Source organism: Muntiacus reevesi, chromosome 3, assembly GCF_963930625.1.
Source record: "Muntiacus reevesi chromosome 3, mMunRee1.1, whole genome shotgun sequence".
NCBI classification, from domain to species: Eukaryota; Metazoa; Chordata; class Mammalia; order Artiodactyla; family Cervidae; genus Muntiacus; species Muntiacus reevesi.
Genome location: NC_089251.1, coordinates 38,520,641 through 38,542,883, shown reverse-complemented (window position 1 = coordinate 38,542,883; position 22,243 = coordinate 38,520,641). Strand labels below are relative to the sequence as shown.

Below are 22,243 nucleotides of genomic sequence, written 5' to 3'. Positions count from 1 at the left end.
AACTGTTTCATGGTCAAATAGATCAACCCATCACCCTTTATGATTCTGACTAGTTTAATGAGCACAACTTGTCATAAACTTTCCAGTAACTCTGAAAAACTCAACTTAATGAAAGATTAGTTTTTTTGTAATACTTTCTTAAAATAGAAAAAGACCAGAGTAGTCTTATCTGGAACCTAACACAGTATTTAGCAATGTAAATGTCATTAGGTGTAATATCTGTGAAATGAATAAATAGAAAATAAGCAACCCAGTGCACTTACTATCATTCAGCTCTTTACTATGTGCTAAGCAATAGTATTTAAAATCATACCTAATAAAATGGAACACAATCAAACTGCTTTTTTTTACTTCTGATAAACACTTAAAAGAATTATTCACTAAAGAATTCCCAGTTTAAGAGAATAAAAAGCAGACCTGAAACTATCACAATACTGTCAACCAACTGTTGTTAACCAACCAACCACTATAAAATAGTTAAAAAAAAAAAAAGTAAGAGAATGAAGAGCTGGACTTTCACAACCCAGTAACTTGGCCAATGATTTTCTGCAACTCTGTGACATTTTTCATTCAACCTTTTTTTCTTGATGAAGTGAAAAAACATACAGAAATGCAAGTCATAACCTTCTTTGCAATAAATAACAAAGCCACTACACTTGATATTAATAACATTTATTTCTCTCATGAAGTTACTTTAAAAAAATTGGAATTTAGAAGAGATAAAGGTAAAACAAGGAGTGAAATAACTATAAATGTTCTTCTACTTCAAAAATTGCCTGACATCTGAGCCAGAAGACTTTCTGCATTTATCAGTGATTTCCTCTTCATGTGTCATAGAAAGAGTTCAACATGCTTTACAAAATCCATTATATTTTAAGACCATTTCCAATATCTGCTATCATAAATCAAGAAATCCATTTATTCAAGGTTACTTATAGGGAATTAATCGCACAGAAAATTTTAACAACTTCTTTTTCAAAAATTAAAGTACAAGTACTTTACTGTATTTGGCATTCCTATACATAATGATGTGAATTCAAAGACTGAAAGCATTAAAGGTATATAATTAAAATTCTTGGGCTTAGACATTTAAAAAGCTTTAATATTTAGAATTCTCAGTAACAAATATTACAGAAAAACAAATCAGAAAAAAAATACAATGTACTCTCCTTCAGATTTCTCCTCTGATTAAGTGGCATTATATAACATACAAAGTTGTTCCAAAATACTTGTACATACTTGTTATACCCTCATAAATATTAAAAAAAAATCTGAAAAAATTGAGGCCAAGTTAACTACCGGCACTATGCACAAAGAACAAAAACTCATGGATTCCTCCACTTCTAAGGACTTCTAAAACCAACCTTCCTAATTTCAAGGGAACATTTACTCAAAAGAGAAAAATTAAAAACAGGTCAGCCATACATTAATAGCTTTGATAGGGTATAGCTATTATGTCAAAATTCAGCCATCAATATACAACCTCATTTCCCATCTAAAGTTAATGAGAATGTATTTTACTTTAAATGGGACATAGTGGCAAAGTGCCAAGAATTAAAGAATAACCTTAAAGTCTTAATTTCATACTTCAAATACCACAAAAAGCAGTAATTCCCAAAATCATGAAAGCATAATGAAATAACTACAGAGAAAAAATGGACATTTAAGTCATTTCACTCTTTCTTAATATCATATAGTGAGAACAGATGTATTTATAACTTCAGCATACATCATAAAATCATTATTCATCAAAATAGACAAATGTTTACGAGGAACATTTAACTTAAACTTAATAGTTGCTTATAAATGTATGACAAAACCCACTGAAATGTTGTGAAGTAACTGGCCTCCAACTAATAAAATAAAATTTAATTAAAAAAAAAAAAATAGTTGCTTATAAAATGGCACTTGAAAGACTGACCTAACAAATAAGAGTCTGGTTAAGAGACAGTAAAATATAAATATAAAATATACTACAATGTTGCTTGGGATTACATGTACACACTGCTGTAAATGTATGCATAAACGTAAAACGCATAACCAACAAGGACCTACTATAGAGCAAATGGAACTCCGTTCAATGTTATGTGGCACCCTGGATGGGAGAGGAGTTTGGGTGAGAAATGATTCATGTATATGTAGGGCTGAGTCCCTTCCCTGTCTACCTGAAACTATCACATTATTAATCAGCTATACTCCCATACAAAATAAAACATTTAAATATATATATATATATATATATATATATACACACACACACTACAATGTTAAAAACCTCATAGTGTTCTATAGGAAGACCAATAAAGATAATCTTTCTGGAGGGAAAAGTTTTTACCATTACAAATTTCAAATGCAAGTTTTATACATGAATTCAAAAAGGAATACATTTAAACTTTACAGTGCCACATAATCATCATCCATTTTGTTGAAAACAATAAAAATTATGTACTTTTAAAATATGTGTACATCAAAACTGAAAGGTTAATTTTTACTTTTTCCTTTATTGGCAACTTTGGATGCATTTTTAGGTTTTGGTTCCCAAAGGGCATTTTTTACAAATCTTGAAGCCGCACCCCTGTCCAGCTTGCCAGCCTTTTTCTTGTCTGTTATTTCCTTGACTCTGTTCATGTATACTCTGATTCTCTCCTTAAAAATAGAAAAAAAAGAAAAAAGGCAACAGATTTACCAAGCTGTTCATCACCACTAAGCTGTATTATACTACACCTCAGTTAAATTCAACAACTATGTATTTATTGCCTATTAAGTGGTGCTAGTTAAGTGCAAAGTGAACAGGATAAACATACTCCACTTTCTCCTGGAGTCTCAGTCTAGGGGAAACACAGACATTAGAAAGTCATTTCAGAAGTGTTCTGAGTGTTTCAAAAGAGGAAAACCTAGACACTACAGAGATGGAAACACTGAAATGTTTATATGTGGTTACACTAAATTTTTTAATTTACCTAAATCCACATACTAACTATCTTATATCTGAAGTCTATAATCTAAAATAGAACTTTCACAGGCTTACAATATACAAACTAAATTCTCCAGAAATTATGTGAAACAGGAAACAGCTAAGGCAGCATTTTAACTATTTGTTTTTTTGTGTTACCTTCTAGTGTCGCAATTAAACTAAGTAGAATGAAAATACAAGACCTTTTTAGCCAATGTCATAGTTCTAACTGATAAGCACATGATATTTTCTAATGAAATCTACGGCTCTTATCAGACTTTACACAGTGAGAAACATACTAGGTTTCTGCCCAGTTTGAATCTTCTGAGGCCATTAATCAGAATAAAGGCTTATTTCTCTACTTCAATTAGAGAAACAAAGGTGTGAGAGCCACAAAATAGTAAATGATTGATCACCACTTAAAAGCAAGTTTCATTAAATTATCAAAACAGTTTTATAAACATACACATAAAAATGCAGAACCTTAGGATTTTTTGTTTAAAAAACTAACAACTCTACTCAAAACGCTCTCATGAGTTAAAGTCCTCACTCACACACCCAGCCCAGCCCTCCCCAAATTGATCATCCCTCACAACACTACACCCTCTCTTCCTTCCAATCCCATCAAATGTTCACCGTGCTAATAGTTCAATAGTCATGACTGAAAACGCAATCCTACTCAAGTAGTCCAGGGCCTCTTACCCTGTGCTACTTCTTCATCCCCACAATACAACCCTCTAACATCCGTATTATGTGTTGCTTGTTTCCCACCACCAGACAGTGTGGCACCTGCCACAAAGGCAGGCATATGTTAGTGGCTTTATTCCCTGAGGAACTATCTTGCTTGGAAATAAAGCCTGGCTTCTAGTGGGCACTCAGATATTTCCTGAATGAATGAATTGACTATTTTCAATGCCTTTCCCCATTCATGATATAGACAGCAGATAGGCTTCTTCTCACACCCTAACTCTGTGATCAACTAGTGACATCTGTCACAAAGTCAGAAAAGGGGAATAGGTTTATGGATGCTGTTAATTTGTCCACCCTTGTCCAAAATATGAATGCACTCCTGCATAAAGTGCAGGATTCTGAGGAGAAAAGAAGACAGATGATAGAATCAAGTACTAAACTACTCCAAATAACTTTGTTTTTAAGAGAAAAAAGAGGAATTTTATAAACATAAAGGCTACATTAGAAAGTTGAACACAGATGATACAGTGCATTCTTCCTAAGATTTAAGGCCAATCTCATTTGTCAAATCAAGATCTATGGACCATATTGCTTTATATATTTTGCTCTAAGTATTTTTCACAATTTCTGTATTTTAAAAAATATTTATTTTTTACTTTTCCTCCAAGAAATTAAAAAGAAGAAAAGGTCTCAGTCTGTACACTTAAAAATTGAAGACAACATATCTGGCTTTACTCATTTTTTTTTAAAATAAATGACCAAGTACTTTACTAAGTTATAAAATACATACATATCAACCACCTTAAGACTTTAGAACAAAAAAAAAAAAAAAAAAAGACTTTAGAACAATAATACAGTGTCAAGTGTATTTCACATATATATTTACCTTATATTTTATAAACACAAAGAATAAATTTATTAACATTCTTATTCATAAAGCCAAGTCAAGAAGGTAACCTTATGTTTGATTTCTAAATTTTTTCTTTCAAATTGAATGATTTGATTAATTTTTGAAGTCAGCAAAAACTCCAAGATACCAGACCTTATATACTGTACTTATACATCTAAATGGAATACAAAGACAAACCTAGAAGATTTATTACAGGTTGTAAATATGTCACTAATGCAGAATTACTGGACAATACACATACAACTGGTGCCAAAAAAGCTTTTAGCTTTGTTGCTGAACTGGATTCTTTACTGCTGAGAAAATGAATTAATGGAAGAATTGAAAAGGTGGAGGAGAAACTTTCCCGTCTTTGCTAGTAAATCAACTAGAATATACTTTTAAGAATTGTGTAAGAGTTTTTTTTTTTAAAAAGGCAGTTGTAGAGATGAACAGGATTTCAAGAATTTATAGGAAAAATAATATAGAAGTTATAAATAATTACTAGAATCGTAACATTTTCCCATCCAGAGATATATATATAATATATGGAACACCATTCTCTGACAAAGGTGAGAGAAAGAGAAACTAAAGACACAATGAAATCTGGGTCACTTTCATAATTTCAACCCTAAATAATTTTGTTCTCCACAATTAGCATGATAAAGGTACTCTAATTTTAACTGCAAGAACACTACAACAGACATACACGTGAAAGAAAAGAAATCAATCCACGGCAATCTTACCAATTCCTGCTTTACCGGATGTTCCTTGGGATTGACTCCCTGAGTTGCCAAATAAACTACAAGAGAAAGATTTCACAGAATGAAATGAGTATATATTAATAAAGGCGTTAAAGAAACTTGTTACAAAAAAAGAAACGTCACACAAATGATTAATTAAATCTTAAGTTATTCAACCTCTTTGTAATTCTAAATGCATGTGTGGCTCATAGGCACCTGGTATTCTGATTTAAAAGAAATAAATACTTGACAATTAAAACTGCCATAAAGTATGCTGCTGCTGCTAAGTCGCTTCAGTCGTGTCCAACTCTTTGCGACCCCACGGACTGCAGCCTACCAGGCTCCTCGTCCATGGGATTTTCCAGGCAAGAGTACTGGAGTGGATTGCCACTGTCTTCTCTGGCCATAAAGTATAATTCTATATAAATTGTTAGCATTTTTAAAATGTCACCTTAACACAATAAATAATCTGTTTTATAATTAATTCCAAAGTAATATACATACCCCAAAACATTGAATTTAATGTGTAAGCAGAAACTAAATCCACTTTTGCCTGTTCAAGTGGGTCCAACTATTAAAAAAAGAGAAAGAGAAAGAAAAAAGAAATAAACTTTGAGTACCATCAAATATTTTAAACGCTGACCAAGCACAATGTATCAAAGAAATGCTTTTTTCACTTCCTATAATCCAATAACCAAATAATCTGGAAATAATTTGAGAAAGTAAAGTTTTGTTAACTGGTGATTTTTGCCCACAAATTTTCACTTCAGGGTATCATCTTTAGTTAAACAAGGAATGTGTAAAATTCAAAAACAAAAAAAGAAGTTCTTTTTGAATTACTTTAATTTCAGGAGTTACAATCTGGGCTTTGTATGTCAAAAGTAATTTGTCAATATAAACATTGTACATGATGCATTTATGTATAAGAAGCAGGCTAAAATGCTTAGGCAATACCAAAGACAGAAGAAACATAATGAGATTTGTTTTAGACTGTCAAAGTCAATTTACTCTTTCTGTCCTATAGAGTTTCCAGAAAGCCTGATAACATCACAGTAATACTTAAAAGGTCAAAGATAAGAGTCTGTCAGAAAGAACGTGGGGAGTGCTTTTTTTAATTCAAAACCAGGTCAAAATAAAAATATAGTTAAGAAGCATTTTCTAAGGTTGGAGTTTTGTTGTATTTTCCCCCTAAAGATATCTAAACACTTAAAAACATAGAGGGGAAAAAAGGGGGGAAATGGGCATAATAGAAATTACTTAAAATACCTTCTGCAACAACTCATTTCTAGAAACAGACATCATGGTCTTCAGCATTTCATCCACAGCACCAATGGAATTCTCAAATGCTGATAAATATTCATGAATTTCTACTGGATAGTCTTCATTAATTCCTTCACCTGCCATTACGATCAACTGGAAAAAAATTAAATTCTTAAAATTCACATTGGAGACAGAGATTGCTCACTAGGTTATTAAAAAAATCAATAGGTCATATCATGTCTCTCAAAACTGCTAAAAGAGTTAAAATCTGAAGATAATTTAACTAATCTTCTTAGAATATAATTCTGGATCAACCATGTTCAAACTTACCCTCTTCTTAAGTTGCCTGGTGGGGTCAGGGGCAGGGGGGAGAAAGAGGGGGGTCCCAGGAGGGGACCCACCCAAGTTCATTAATGCTACACCTATCAATCCCTCAATGTTTCTCAATAACTGAGACATGACTACCAAATATGCTATATCAATGATAAATACTCTACATTTTGAAAAATCTTTGTTGATGTTAAAAAAAGTAAAGAAAGAAAGTGAAGTCGCTCAGTCGTGTCTGACTCTGCGACCCCATGGGCTGCAGTCTACTAGGCGCCTCTGTCCATGGAATTTCCCAGGTACGAGTACTGGAGTGGGTTGCCATTTCCTTCTCCAGGGGATCTTCCTGATCCCCAGGGATTAATAAACCCAGGTCCCCTCCTGCATTGCAGGCAGACACTATCATCTGAAACACCAGGGAAGCCAAGGGCTGGCTGATGTTAAAGACTAAGAAAGCAATGGAAGTGTGATAAGTAAATATATCCTACCCCTAATGCTTGTCGAAAACAATGATAAGCAAAGCTCTTTCTTTGGAAAACATATTTTAGCACTTCTAAATTCAGGCATTGAATTTAGAATTTGAATTAGGCATTTGAACTCAGCATATTAAACCAAAAAATTAGAAATCTTGGGTCTGAAGTACCTTACAATCATTTATCACTAAAATCACTTTTCAAGCCTATATTTATATTTATATATACATACTCCTTAAGCTTAAAATATTAATAAGAAATTCAAGAGGCCATAAATCAGATAAAGCCTATAAGTAGAAAAGAGGAAACTTAGGAGAAATAAACTACATGGTTTTTATTTAGGCCAGAGCATACCTTGACAGCCCATTAGTTAAAATTCATATTTACCTTATAACAATATTTAATATCTATATGAGAAAAAGAAAACTCCACATCACTGTATTTAATATCATTATCTAAGATCAAATTTCAGAAGCAATTCTAAGCCTTAGGTTAAAAAAATGGTTAAAAACCATCCTTAGGTTAAAAAAATTTTATTAGCTGAAAATTCCTCCTTCATTACATCACTAAGGAGAACATCAAGAATGTGTAAAATAGCAAAGAGCATAACCAGCTTGAAGTAAACAAACTCAGGCTTTCCATCTTGCCTGGTCACTGGCTTTGTCACCTTAGATAAATCACTGTATCTCTCTGGGCTCCAAATACCTCATTCATATAAAAAGGCAGTTGGTCTAATGATCTGTAAAGTCCCTAATAGTTCTAAATGTTATGACTATGTCATTTAAGCATTAAAAGTACTATTTGATTATTTAGTCATAATACATCAACATTTCTATTCAACAAGTCTAGAAACATCTGGTTTCATTTAAAATTTAAAAAAAAAAAAAAAAAAAAGATGAAGTCCCGGAGACTATCACTACACATGCTATAAAATTACTATCAACTACTGTGCAAACAGCAATTAAACAAAGGACTATGAGAAAAGAAAAGCACACAGGAGAGAGTTGTGACTTCCTGTTTCAAAAGGCTAATAATAACTAAAACCATGGATTTGCCTCTCATCCTGCCCTCCAAAAATCTCTCCAAAATGACAGAAGAAATACAAAAATAAATTCACAGTAATGTTGGAACAAAGAAGCGCACCTATCCATCAGCAGACCTCAACAGCAGACATTTTTATAAACTAAACAGCAAATGAGATTAGACTGACAGGAAACAGAAGCAAGGAGAATACAGCCCTTTACAGACCAAACAGGAGAACCCAGGAACAAACTCAAGATGAAGGACAGTAAGAGCTGAACCCTGAGGGCTGAAAGCAGCTGAGCCAACCTCCAGATGTGCAAAAGGACAGCTCCAGCATCTACTGTCCAGATAAACGTGTAAGACATAAATACAGAGATGGTATTTTTCGTTACATAGAATTTTAAACCAATAAACTTGAAAAATCTGACTAATAAGGATGAGGTGCGGGGCGGGGGTGGGAGTGGGGTGGGGAGAAGCCCAGTTATCAAATCTAACCTAAAAGGAAGTATATAAACCAAACAGATAATTAACGACAAAAAAAATTTTTAAGAAGTCAAAAATCTATGCTCCTAAAAAGTTCCAAGTCTAGAAGATATTACAGGAAATTTTTTCCAAACCTTCAAAAAACAGTTAATCCTTATGGTATTTAACTGTTTAAGAACACAAAAAGAGATGAAAAACTTAAGATACCTATTTCATGACATACACAAAAATAAACTCCAGATGAATTTAAAGGTAAATTCTGTATAAATGTATTAAAAGATTATATAAAATATTTACATGATCCAAATGAAACCCAAATGCTATAAAAGGAAATGGCTGACAGACTTAACTACATAAAAACTGAAAAAAAAAATATGTATTGTAAAAATATACCTTAAGCAAAGTTAAAAGGCAAGAAACAGTCTGGGAGAAAAATATTTGCCAAAACACAACAAAAGATTAGTTAGATGATATAAAAACTTCCTACAAAGCATAAAAGATTAAAATAATGAAAATCTCACTCATAAGACCAGCAATAATTTTAAAGACTGGCAAAATTCGGCATTAGCAACGGTTTACACTAGAGGCAGAATATAAACTGGTACAGATTTCTTAAATGCACACACTCTTTGACTCAGGAAATTCTCTTGAGAAAGCAGCCTACAGAAATCCTTGTATGCATGCATAAAAAAAATTGTTAAAATGGACTCCTCAAACTTTTCAAGTGGGAACTCTGCCTCTCATCCATTTTTCTCCCTGGTGGGGTCATTACCCATCAACTTAAAACCTTTCATCCTCCATCTTAAACAACAAACACCTTGACTTCATATCCCCCATTCCAGCTAAAGTCCCATATTCCATCTCCCTTTTAGAACAAACTCATATCAAATCACTTTGATATAAATCTGAAACTACCACAATATAAATCAACTATACCAGGTGGCTCAGTGGGTAAAGAATCCGCCAGCAATGCAGGAGACACAGGAGACGAGGGTTCAATCCCAGGGTCAGGAAGATCCCTTGGAACAGGGCATGGCAACCCACTCCAATATTCTTGCTGGAGAATGCCAAGGACAGAGCAGCCTGGCGGGCTACAGTCCATAGGCTCACAAGAATCAGAAAGGCTCACAAAAGAGTCGGACATGACTGAAGCAATTGAGCACACATACACTTCAATTAAAAAAAAAAAACAACTAATCTTGCTTACTGCGGTCTTCCCCATTTCATTTCATGGCAACTCCACCTTTTCAACTGCTCAGGCCTGCTGGATCATTGAAAAAGCAAGAGAGTTCCAGAAAAACATCTATTTCTGTTTTATTGACTATGCCAAAGCCTTCGACTGTATGGATCACAATAAACTATGGAAAATTCTGAAGGAGATGGGAATACCAGACCACCTGACCTGCCTCTTGAGAAACCTGTATGCAGGTCAGGAAGCAACAGTTAGAACTGGACATGGAACAACAGACTGGTTCCAAATAGGAAAAGGAGTACGTCAAGGCTGTATACTGTCACCCTGCTTATTTAACTTATATGCAGAGTACACCATGAGAAATGCTGGGCTGGAAGAAGCACAAGCTGGAATCAAGATTGCTGGGAGAAGGATCAATAACCTCAGATATGCAGATGACACCACCCTTATGGCAGAAAGTGAAGAGGAACTAAAAAGCCTCTTGATGAAAGTGAAAGAGGAGAGTGAAAAAGTTGGCTTAAAGCTCAACATTCAGAAAACTAAGATCATAGCATCTGGTCCCATCACCTCATGGCAAATAGATGGGGAGACAGTGGAAACAGTGTCAGACTTTACTTTTCTGGGCTCCAAAATCACTGCAGATGGTGACTGCAGCCATGAAATTAAAAGACACTTACTCCTTGGAAGGAAAGTTATGACCAACCTAGAGAGCATATTAAAAAGCAGAGACATTACTTTGCCAACAAAGGTCCATCTGGTCAAGGCTATGGCTTTTCCAGTGGTCATGTATGGATGTGAGAGTTGGACTGTGAAGAAAACTGAGCACCGAAAAATTGATGCTTTTGAACTGTGGTGTTGGAGAAGACTCTTGAGAGTCCCTTGGACTGCAAGGAGATCCAACCAGTCCATCGTAAAGGAGATCAGTCCTGGGTGTTCATTGGAAGGACTGATGCTGAAGCTGAAACTTCAATACTTTGGCCACCTCAAGCGAAGAGTTGACTCATTGGAAAAGACCCTGATGCTGGGAGGGATTGGGGGCAGGAGGAGAAGGGGACGACAGAGGATGAGATGGCATCACCGACTCGATGGACATGAGTTTGAGTAAACTCCGGGAGCTGGTGATGGACAGGGAGGCCTGGCGTGCTGCGATTCAAGGGGTCGCAAAGAGTCAGACACGACTGGGCAACTGAACTGAACTGAAAGTTACAGAATGATCCTTGACTCTTCTCTCCCACCCTATCTTTAAAACATTCAGAACCTAACCACATCCTACCACCTTCACTGCTACCACCCTGATCCAAACTAGTCTGAGCCATCATTGTGTCTTACTGGGATTGTTTCAACAGCCTCCTAAACGGCCTCCTTGTTTCTATTCCAATAGTTTATTATCAAGAAAGCAAACGATCATCCCAAATCTAAGTCAGACTCCCACAAGCCTCTGCTTGGAAACCTTGAAAGGCTTGCTGCTTCACTCAGGAAGAGACGAAGTCCTTATGTTGACTGAAAAAGCCCTGACTCTCTGCTACTTCTTCTGTGACCTTATCTCCTCTCACTCTGCCCCAGCTCACTCCACTCCCTCCATGAAGGCCTCACTGCTCTTATCGGGCTCACCCCTACCTCAGAGCCTTTGGACTCCTCTCCTTCCTAGAAACGTTTCTCCAGGACCAGTGGCTTCAGAGCTCACGACTTCACCTTTGCTACATCTCTACTCAAATGCTGTCTACTACTCATAAAGCTTTCCTGACCACCCTATTTAAAATGCACACCACTCCTCTCATTCCAGAGCTTCCTATCTCCTTCTCCTACAGTCCTCAACAGCATCTGATGTATTTCATTTATTGTCTGTCTACCTCCAAAAGACAGTAAATATTGACACATGAGAGCAGGAATTTTTGTGTCTTGTTCATTACCACTGCCAGGCAGTTGATACACATCTGTTGAATGAAGAAACTATATAGAACAAAAACTGAGAATAATCTAAATAGTCATTAACAGGGGAACAGTTAAGTGAATTACACCACATCCATCCAAGATAATAGTAAAAATAAAGAAGTTAATCTTTACATTCTGCTGCTGCTGCTAAGTCACTTCAGTCATGTCCAGCTCTGTGCAACCCCACAGATGGCAGCCCACCAGGCTCCTCTGTCCCTGGGATTCTCCAGGCAAGAACACTGGAGTGGGTTGCCATTTCCCTTCCCAACCTTTATATAGTAATACACAATAAGTTGTGAAAAAAGTCATAGAACATATTCTGTAACACATAACACAGATGCAATTAAATATATGTAGATATGTGGTGCTGAAGAAGACTCCCCTGAGAGTCCTTTGGACAGCAAGGAGATCAAGTCAGTCAATCCTATAGGAAATCAACCCTAAATATTCACCGGAAGGACTGATACTGAAGCTGAAGCTCCAATACTTTGGCCACCTGATATGAGGAGCTGACTCACTGGAAAAGATCCTGATGCTGGGAAAGATGGAAGGCAAAAGGAGAAGAAGGTGGCAGAGGATGAGATGGTTAGAAAGCATTACTGATTCAATGGATGTCAATTTGAGCAAACCTCCGGAGACAGTGAAGGACTGGTGTGCTGCAGTCGCAAAGAGTCGAACATGAATTAAGTGACTGAACAACAACAAATGTTGAAAAACCTCTGGAAGGAGACATACAAAATCAGCCATTCTCTCTCAGAAGGGGTAGGAATTAGGGAATGGGATCAGCGCAGACTCATGTTATTCACTCTTCATTGTTCAAACTTTGTTATTTCAAAACACACGTATTAAAATCATAATAAAAATAAACAATCATTAAATTTAAAAAGGTATACTTTAATAATGCATTTTGGCTTTTAACAAAAATACTGTAAGTATAGAAAACACAAAAAGACCTTTATTTAAATGTGAAATTTTTCATCTGATTTTTCTATTAGAAAATATTTCCCCTCAAGAATCATGACATAGATTTTTCCTGCAACTATACCCTGTCCCTAAGCCCCAATAAGCAAGTAGTTATTTATTGTTGAAATGGGTTAGGGTGAACACTGAAAGCAAGGCAGTAAGAATAATGACTCTCATTAAATCTGAACCAAACCACTTGCCTTTTTCCTAACTAAAAAACAAAGGCAATGTATATTGGAAAATAAAGATTGTTCTAGTACCAGAAATTACCTCCAATTCAAATGATTTCTTCAAACATTTTACACAGACAGCTCCTGAGTATCTGCTCCTCCCACAGGAAGCACTGCAAGGAAGGAGCTGCAGTCACTGCCCTCTGTCCCCTTCGTTACTCGGACGCCGTGAAGAAGCTGTGAACGGACAGATCAGGAGCAGCAGCCAACATCTGAACTCCACCGCCTGTGAACCAGGCATCGCTCTCAGCATCCACACACAGTTCTTCATTACTCCTCACAACTACACATGGAACCACACGAGGTTCCGTAACTTGCCCAAGCTTGTGCATAGTAAAACTCCAAAGTAGGGAAAGAAAGACAGAACTCACCCACTGCTCCTCACTCCCTGGCTGGTGCCATAGGAAGTCCTCACCCCTCTACCTTACTTCTGGAGTGTCGACCGCAGAAGTGGAGAAAGTTGAAGAGGGCCGGAGAGAAGCTGCCTCTCTCCGTCTCTCAGGAATGTCTGGCCGAGAAGCAGGGACAGAGGGCAGAATCCCTACCAGCAACCCTTACGGGATGAAATGCCATTCCTTCCCTCCGCTCCTGCCAGTGATGAGAGCCGCAACACCCACCAGAGAAAAGGAGGGGGACAGGACATCATCACTGACCTCCTCCCCTCCATCCCCTGCTTCAGGGAGCTCAGTGCAGCCAGGAACCTGGAGTCATCCTCACCCTTCCTCAGGCTCCAGTCCCACCAGTCCTGCCAATTCGGCCTCTTAATCTCCTTGAGCCACAAGCTCTCCTCCGTTCTCACTAAATTTCACTAAGTCATTTAAGGCAGTCTCCCTACTGTCAGTTTTTCTCCACTCTCAACTTTAAGATGTTACAAAACATGACTTTTCTGTAACGATAGTCTGGTCATGGTACACCCCTGCTTCAAATAACTGCATTAGCTCCCGGCTACCTTGAAAATAAATTCCAAACCTCTTATATGGATGTCAAGCTCATTTCCAGTGGCCCCTATTTGTCTGAATAGCCTCATGTTTCATTTCTCCCCTCTTCCAATCCTACAGCTGTAGCCACCATGGCAACTTTCCAAATATCTTTTGCCCATCTGGTTCTCGACACAGGAACCGCCCTTCCCACTTCACTCTGTACTAACCCTGCGTATCTTTGCAGGTAAGATCAGGTTTCCTTTAGTGGATAAGGCTTCTCTGAGCCACATCTTTCCATTCTCTCCGTCTAGGTGAGCACGACCACACATTCTCATGTCACCTAAAACACGATCTGGTGACACCTGCTGATTTACTTCACTTTGACTACAAGCCCCCTGAGGAGGTGGTGTCATACTGATGTGTCACCAGAATGGTTTTATGTCTCAACTTGCCCATGACAGTCCTCATTTACGCCTGCTGTTTCAGCTCACCATCTGCTCTGCTCCCCATTTCTCTCTCAGAAGTCCCAGTCTGAGCAACAAATTATAGGGTTACCCTAAACAAAAGGAGATTCTCACTACTCCTCACCTGACTTTGTCAGAGAACAGGAGAGCCGAGGAAGTGGCTCCCAATACCAGCTGGGGTTCAACCACAGCAGCAGAACCAGGAGGAGGTAGTTTGAAGAGATGTACTACTGCAAGAAACTGGTTAGTGCAATTGTGGAGGTTAGCTAAGTAACACTGAAATCTGCAGGGCAGGGAAGCAAGAAAGAACATGCTGGAACTCTTGGCTGCAAGCCAAAACTGCTATCCACAGGTGGAACTTTTTCGTCAAGGAAGCCTCAGCTCTGCTTCTAAAGCCTTCCAATTAACTGGATCAAGCCCACTCAGATTACCTAGAATAATTTCCTTAATTTAAAGTCAACTGTTTGTGTATTTCAATTATATCTACAAATACCTTCAGAGCAATGCCTAGCGTGGTGCTGGACTGAATGTCTGGGGGCTGCAGTCTAGCCAAGCTGATGAATCTAAAAGACCATCACACTGCTGTAAGCCTCCAGAACTACAGCCAGAAAAGGTATATTCCTGGCATCACAAATTGCTGCTCTGACAGCATTTTTCCACAATAGCCATGTTATTGATGACCGTCAGGTACCCAAGTAACAAAACGAGAGTTCAAATCCCAGTTAACAAATGTGGAAGAAACGATAACTTAAAATAAAAAAATAAATATCGTTTCGTAACCCCTAGTGAAATTACTGACTCAGATACTGATCACAGATAAAAGGGGAAGCTCACAACAGAAGAGTAAGGCTGTTAATACCTGAACCCACAAATGACTCTGCACCACCCCAAGCAGGACATAAACACATCATGAACCTCCTGATGTGAAGCCCTGTGACAAACACAGCACCATCCGTGTGGCACTTCCGACTCCCCTGAGAAGCTGAATCTGAATATAATTGAGCCTGTGGAGCTAACTTCCAATCTATAGAAAATATAGAAGATAGAGAAGTTCACACCACAAGAAAGCAAATACACAAATCTGGAATGAGAAATACTGCACAGGAAAACTGACCTGATTTCCATAACAGGTAAATGGCATGAAGAAAAACTAAGAGAAGGGAGAGAAAAAAAAGGTCTACCTTGAGATCTAACAATCAAACAGAATGTGCAGACCTTGTGTGGATCTTGATTCAAATAAAAAATTGAGTGTAAAAAGATATCTTTGAAAGAATCCTGAATCTGGATCAGGTATTGGATGACACTAAGAAATTATTGAGAATTTTGCTAGGAAATTAGAATTCAGCTATAAAAATGACATCACAATTACATAAGAAAATACTCCTATCGGACACTGATTGATACACATGGGCTTCCCAGGTGGTGCAGTGGCAAAGAACCCGACTGCCATGCAAAAGATGCAGGTTCGATCCCCAGGTCAGGAAGATTCCCTAGAGGAGGAAACGGCAACTCACGCCAGTATTCTTGCCTGGAAAATCGCATGGACAGAAGAGCCTGGCAGGCTACAGTCCAAGGGGTCGCACAGAGTCACACACGACTGAGCGCACACACACACAAACACAATAACGTATATGGGGTAAAATTAAAGAACATGTTGAATTTACCTTAAAAAAAAAAAAAGCTAGTCTTCACGGATTAATCATGCTTTGAGAACAAAGTTAAGAATCCATGTAGAATAGTTCTATTAGAAATATTAGATAGTCAATCCATCAACTTTTTTAATATAACCTAGTCCATAAATTGGGGAACACCTACATAGAAAGTAGAGTCTAGAATACTCGCCTACAATCTCATTCCAATTCCAAATATAATCTAGGGTGAGGGGAACACAGGTTACTGGGTGTTCACCAGCTGCAATAGTTGCCGAACAACTTACAAAAATAAGACAGAGCCAGTGGCCTCAAATGAGGTTTATATTACTAACATTTCCAACAAACACTTTGTTCCAGTATCTATTACTTTCATAATGTCACAAATTTCCTTCTTAAAAAAACCCTGATGCCGTACATTTTACCTGGTCCTTACAAAAATGTATGCATGCAAAAATAAACAAACCAAGCCTACAGTCAAATGAAAAACTAGGGGAAAATATTTGCAACATAAAGACAGATAAAAGTAGCCTCTGCAAATCAACTTAACAACAACACATAAGAATACCTGCAATTTTAAAGCAACTATACTCCAACAAAAATAAATAAAATGGGGGGGGGGGGAACCTACAACCCAAAAGAAAAATGAACAAAGAAAATCAGCAGTTCACATATAAAGGAATCCAGATGACCAAGAGGCATAATGAAAGCTACTCAATCTTACTCATAATTAAAGAAACATAAATCACCAGAACAAGATGCCATTTTTCACCTGTCAAACAAGCAAAAATCAAAAAGATTGATAGTACTTAATATGGGCAAAAGTGAGGAGAAACAGCCTTTCATTCACTATTAATTGGAGTGTAAACCAAGCATTCTGGGGGGCTAACTTGGCCCTATGCTTTAAAATTGTATATGCACAAAGTCTTTGACCCAGAAATTTTACCTCTGAAACTGTACATTTTCACACAAGATAATGTTTAAGGATGTCCACTGCAACACTTCTTAAAATACACTTTAAGGATGTCCACTGCAACACTTCTTAAAATACACTTTAAAGCAAGAAACAACTTCCATGCTCATTAGTAGAACTGGCTACATAACTTATGAAATATTCCTTCAATAAAATACTGTGTAGCAGAGAAAAATAAGAAGCAGAGCTTCAATTCCTGAAATACATTAAGTGAGCAGAAAATGAAGAATAGCATTTATAGTACAACCCACTTGTTTTTAAGAAGAAAGAAATGAGTGTGGAGGTATACTTCTTTATGTAAGTTTCTTAAAAAATACAAAAGAGACCCTTAACTAGGGTTACTTCTGGGAAAACAAAGCAGTACAGTGAAGGATCACATTTTATGTCATACTCTCAGAACTAAGATTTCTAAATAATATCTGTAATACAACAGTACATACGTATATAAACAAAAATTTCAACTATCTGAAATTCTGATTTTACTTTAGTCCCAAATATGCCAGATAAAATGTCATTTCCACCCTGCTTAGCAATTACAATCAAACCTACACTCTTTAGTTCTGTTATATTCAAAGAACCAGATGAATGGATTGCCTTCCCTACACCTAAATTTTCTAGCTACCATAAGACCACTTTCTCCCTGTTTTCAAGGTACAAGAGCCTTTCTAGCCTCGTTCTCTGTAGAAACTCCTCCCTGAGTTGTTGGGGAACTCCCAGCCACCACCCTATCTGGCCTGCTCCCTCATTAACAATGCTTTCTCAAGGAAGCATTCTCTCTTGCCTTAGATTAAGTTATATCCACCACTGATGCAGTCTCACAGCACCATATTTTTCTCCGTATCATTGTTGTTATTTTGTATTTCTGTGATTTGATTAATGTCCATCATCCACACTGGACTGTAAGCCCCTTGGTGCAAGGCAAGTCTGCTCACATACATTCTAAGTGTCAGGGCAGCATAGCATAGAGGCTGAATAAGTATCTATTAAATAAATGACTGCTGGGTATCTGGCTTAGAGTCAATGCTGTGCTGCGCTTAGATGCTCAGTCGTGTCCGACTCTTTGCGACCCCATGGACTGTAGCCTGCCAGGCTCCTCTGTCCGTGGGATTTCCCAGGCAAGGACACTGGAGTAGGTCGCCATTTCCATCTCCAGGGATCTTCCCGACCCAGGAATCAAAACAGGGTCTCCTGCACTGCAGGCGGATTCTTTACCACCTGAACTACCCGAGAAGCCCAGAGTCAATGCTACGTAAATGTTACACAGTTACATGGCATTGAGGCCTATGTGGTGGGAAAAGAGTTCGTGTGTCATGTGCATATGCGAGTGTGCATTCATGAGTTTGTGCATATATGCTCAGTCATGTCCAATTCTTTACAAGCCTACGGACTGTAGCCAGTCAAGTTCCTCTGTCCATGGGATTATCCCAGCAAGAATACTGGAGGGAGTTGCCATTTCCTCCTCCAGGGGAGCTTCCTGACCCAGGGATCGAACCAGAGTCCCCTGTGTTGCCAGGCGGATTCTTTACTACTGAGCAACCTGGGAAGAAAACAGGGATAAATAAAGCAACTCTCAGGCAATCGAGAAAGGACTCAGTTGAAGTAGGGTATCATTAATTTGGGTCTTTTGTAAATTTATTTAGCAGGGTTCAGTGGGCCTGCAGCAAGAATGGTAATCCAAAATGAGGCACTGGCTAATGGACACAAGAGAAAGGACTTGCAAAAACAGCTGCCTGGGAGGTATGGTCTTAAAGGGAGAGAAGTAAGGCTTCTTCCTCTGCTTGGAATACCTCCTCCCCTGATTTCCTTCCCTGTCTTCTGGGCCTAATAAAACCTATTAATCTTTTAAAACCCATGTCAAATGCCCTCTTCTCTATAAAGGCTTCCATATCTCCCAAGCAAAAGTAGTCTCTTCTTCCTTTTTGTTCCTAACATTTACCATACTGTTGTCATTTATCCATCAATAACACTCCTTCTCATGTTTATCAAGATAAACCTGAAAATGTCAATCCTCACTTATCTGACCCATAACCTGCATTTGACAACAGTGAACACGTTACTCCACCCTGAATCCCACAACACTAGCCTCTCAAAATTGTCCTTGTCCCCGGATGGCTGTTCTTTCTGTCTATTTTGTTGGGTCCTTATGCCCCAAACCTATAAAGCCCAAAATGCCTAAGGACTCAGGTCTAATGCTTTTCTGTTTACAGTCCTTTGGCACCTGCCTCCAGGCTCACAATTTTAATTGCCATCTCACTACTCCCAGCTGACCTTTTCCACTAATGACTTCCCCACTGAATTCCAGACCTGGTACTCAATTGCCTACAGCATCTCCACTTGGATAACTAACAGACATCTCAAACTTAACATATCATAATAAACTCCCAATTTTTCCTCACAAGCCTGTTGCTCCCATAGTTTTCCACTTCTCAGTTAATGGGAATTAACCCTTCTAGTTGCTCGAAGTCCCAAACCTGGACAGCTCTTTTACAATCCACACTCAATCCATAAGCAAATCTGTTAGCTTTACCTATGAAGTACAGCCAAAATTGAACGGCTACTCACCAGTCACTTCTTTCAGCTGTGAAGACACTATCTCATCTGAATGAATACAACACCTTCTTAATTAGTCTCCTGTCTTTGCCCTACCCCTCTCTCCAACAAGCTGCTCTTAACACAGCAGGCAGAGTGATCCTGTTAAACACCTAAGTCAGATCATATCACTCCTCTGCTCAAAACTCTCCACTGGTTATTTCCCAATCTATCTCCACATGATTAACATAAAGTCTTGCCACATATTAAGTATTTGGTAACTATTTGTTCATTAACTAAAAACAATGAAAGTAAACTGGAACCAAATTTTGGAGAATCTCAATACCAGATTAGGATAGTCACCATGTAGATTCAAAAGAAGATATACAATAATGTATATATACAATATATACATTATACAAGATATACAATAATGTATCCCGGGGCTGTTTCTATCCTTATGCCAAGCACAGTTACATACAATTAGGAACTAAATCAGAAACAAAGCAATATACTATTTGGAGGAAAACTAGAGAGATCTCTGCAGATGTTGCAGCAGAATTCTTTAAACATAATGACTTTTTTGCACAGCATTACCTTAGAAAATAACAGTGAACCATCCATACAAGGATCTCTCCAAAAATTGTCTTTAGCAGACAGTCCATGCTAGTGTCACTTGTAACTCTCCTTCATATTTAAGTAAAATCCCAGAGAAAAGGTAGAGATGCTAACCTCTAAAAACAAAATTATCCTGAGGTCTCATAATAGAAAAAGATATAAAGTAAAAAGATGTTGCTTAAGATTGAGACAAATAATTAAATCGGATTAAAATGAAATTAATTCTACTGTTAATTCCAAAGTTTCATTCGAAGTGTTTTCATAATTATTCATGTGAAGCAGCAAAATTACCTTCCAAAACTATGGAATTTGCTTACGACAAGATTTTCATCTCAGGTGTACTGTGCAGGTTAAGTGGACAATACAGGTAAAGTTTTTAGAACAATGCCTGTCTCAGGACTCAATATATTAATCAGTAATATTAGTTTTTATTTTACCAATGTGAAAATGTTCAAACACCCAATCCACTGGGGGCCGCTTAGAGCCACACTTGCAAGGTCAACAGTTTGAAAACAGTCACTAACTGAAATATGACATATAAACTGTTTTGATTATTTTGAAAAACCACTGTTCACATTATCATTATTTTCTCTTTCAACAATATCATTTCCATCAATCACAAACGGTTCCCGGAGTTTCAATAGGGATTATCTGGTTATTTCCGGATCCAAAGTCAACATTCGGCTAAGTCTCGGGTCACTCTACTATCAGTCCAGAAAGATTAACAGGTGGGCAGCAAACATCTCATTGGGACAGAGACATCTTTATCAAGCCAAAAATGAATTGCAGTCAACAAACAGCAAGACATTAAAGATACTTTCAAACAGAAGTTTGAATCGCACTATTCCTGGACCACAAAGAAAAACACTTTTAAAAGATTCCATTAGAATTCAACTTAGGATCAAAATTAGCTTCCCATCTCAGGTGGGTTAATATTGCTGCAGCAGGCAGGGAATGATCATGTACTTAAATGATAAAGGCGGATGACAAGGGAAAGCTACTCTCCTACATCTTCCACTTCGACTTTCCTCTCTCAACCAGGTTTGAAAGCAGCAGAAAATTAAGGGAGAAGTCACGAGCTTTTAATTTCTCCACCCACCAATACTTGAGAGGCGGAGCTAACAGCCGAAAAAAAGCGAAAGGCCGGACCCAAAGAAACGAGAGGGGCCGAGAGAAGCCGAAGCCAGCAAGCAGCCTTAAGAAAGCGGAAGTGGGGGTCCTGCAATGGACCCCCATTGCAGGTTACCCCAACCGTCGCACTCGCGGAAGGCTAGGCAGCACGGCTCCGCTTCTCACAGTCAGCGGGAGCATGACAGGAGGCTCCCAGGAGAAGCGGGTTTAGACAGAAGCACAACAAAAATTCCAACCCCAGTTCAGAATAATACCTCACTGGCCTTCGACGTCTGCCTTCCGGAAAGCAGTCGGCGGCGGTGACGTCAGTGGCGCGCCGGCTCTACGAGCCGGGCGAGCGGCGCTCTCTGATGACCTCACGCTTCTCGCCACACCCCTTTTGCCCCTTCCCTTCCGCCCTCAAGGGCGATCTTCTCTGACCCCACCGTCTGAAGCTGTGGGAGGGAATGGGTATGCTGGAGATGCGGGGCGCCGGTCAGGTTTTCTAGATTTGTATCCCTGGTGGCTCAGACCGTAGAGAATCTGCCTGCAATGTAGGAGACCCTGGTTGGATCCCTAGATGGGGAAAATCCCCTGGAAAAGGAAATGGCAACCTACTCCAGAATTCTTGCCTTGAGAATTACATGGACAGAGGAGCTTGGTTGGCTGCGGCCCATGGGGTCACAGAGTCGGACAGGTCTGAGCGACTAACACTTTCAACGCATACCGTAATACAAGCTGAGCCTACTTAACCAGAAAAAAAATGTTAGTTACTAAAGCTTTGTCCTGGTTTTTATTTTACGTCTGCTGAAACTCATTTCAGGGCAT

The 22,243-nt window shown here is 38.2% G+C and overlaps 1 protein-coding gene across 2 annotated transcripts; it reads right to left on the bottom strand.

Moving 5' to 3' along the window:
* Positions 1 to 656: 656 nt before the first annotated feature.
* On the bottom strand, positions 657 to 21,760 carry C1D (C1D nuclear receptor corepressor). Of its 2 annotated transcripts, none has more exons than XM_065929037.1 (5): positions 21,691 to 21,760; positions 6,539 to 6,685; positions 5,777 to 5,843; positions 5,276 to 5,331; positions 657 to 2,646 (listed from the first exon to the last, which is right to left on the bottom strand). In XM_065929037.1, exons 2-5 carry the CDS (start codon positions 6,674 to 6,676, stop codon positions 2,482 to 2,484), a joined length of 426 nt encoding a protein of 141 aa, XP_065785109.1. In that variant the 5' UTR covers positions 6,677 to 6,685; positions 21,691 to 21,760; the 3' UTR covers positions 657 to 2,481. The 2 variants fall into 2 exon arrangements, with proteins under 2 accessions (XP_065785109.1, XP_065785110.1); XM_065929038.1 differs by lacking the exon at positions 21,691 to 21,760 and adding an exon at positions 13,193 to 13,323.
* Between the last annotated feature and the right edge of the window lie 483 nt (positions 21,761 to 22,243).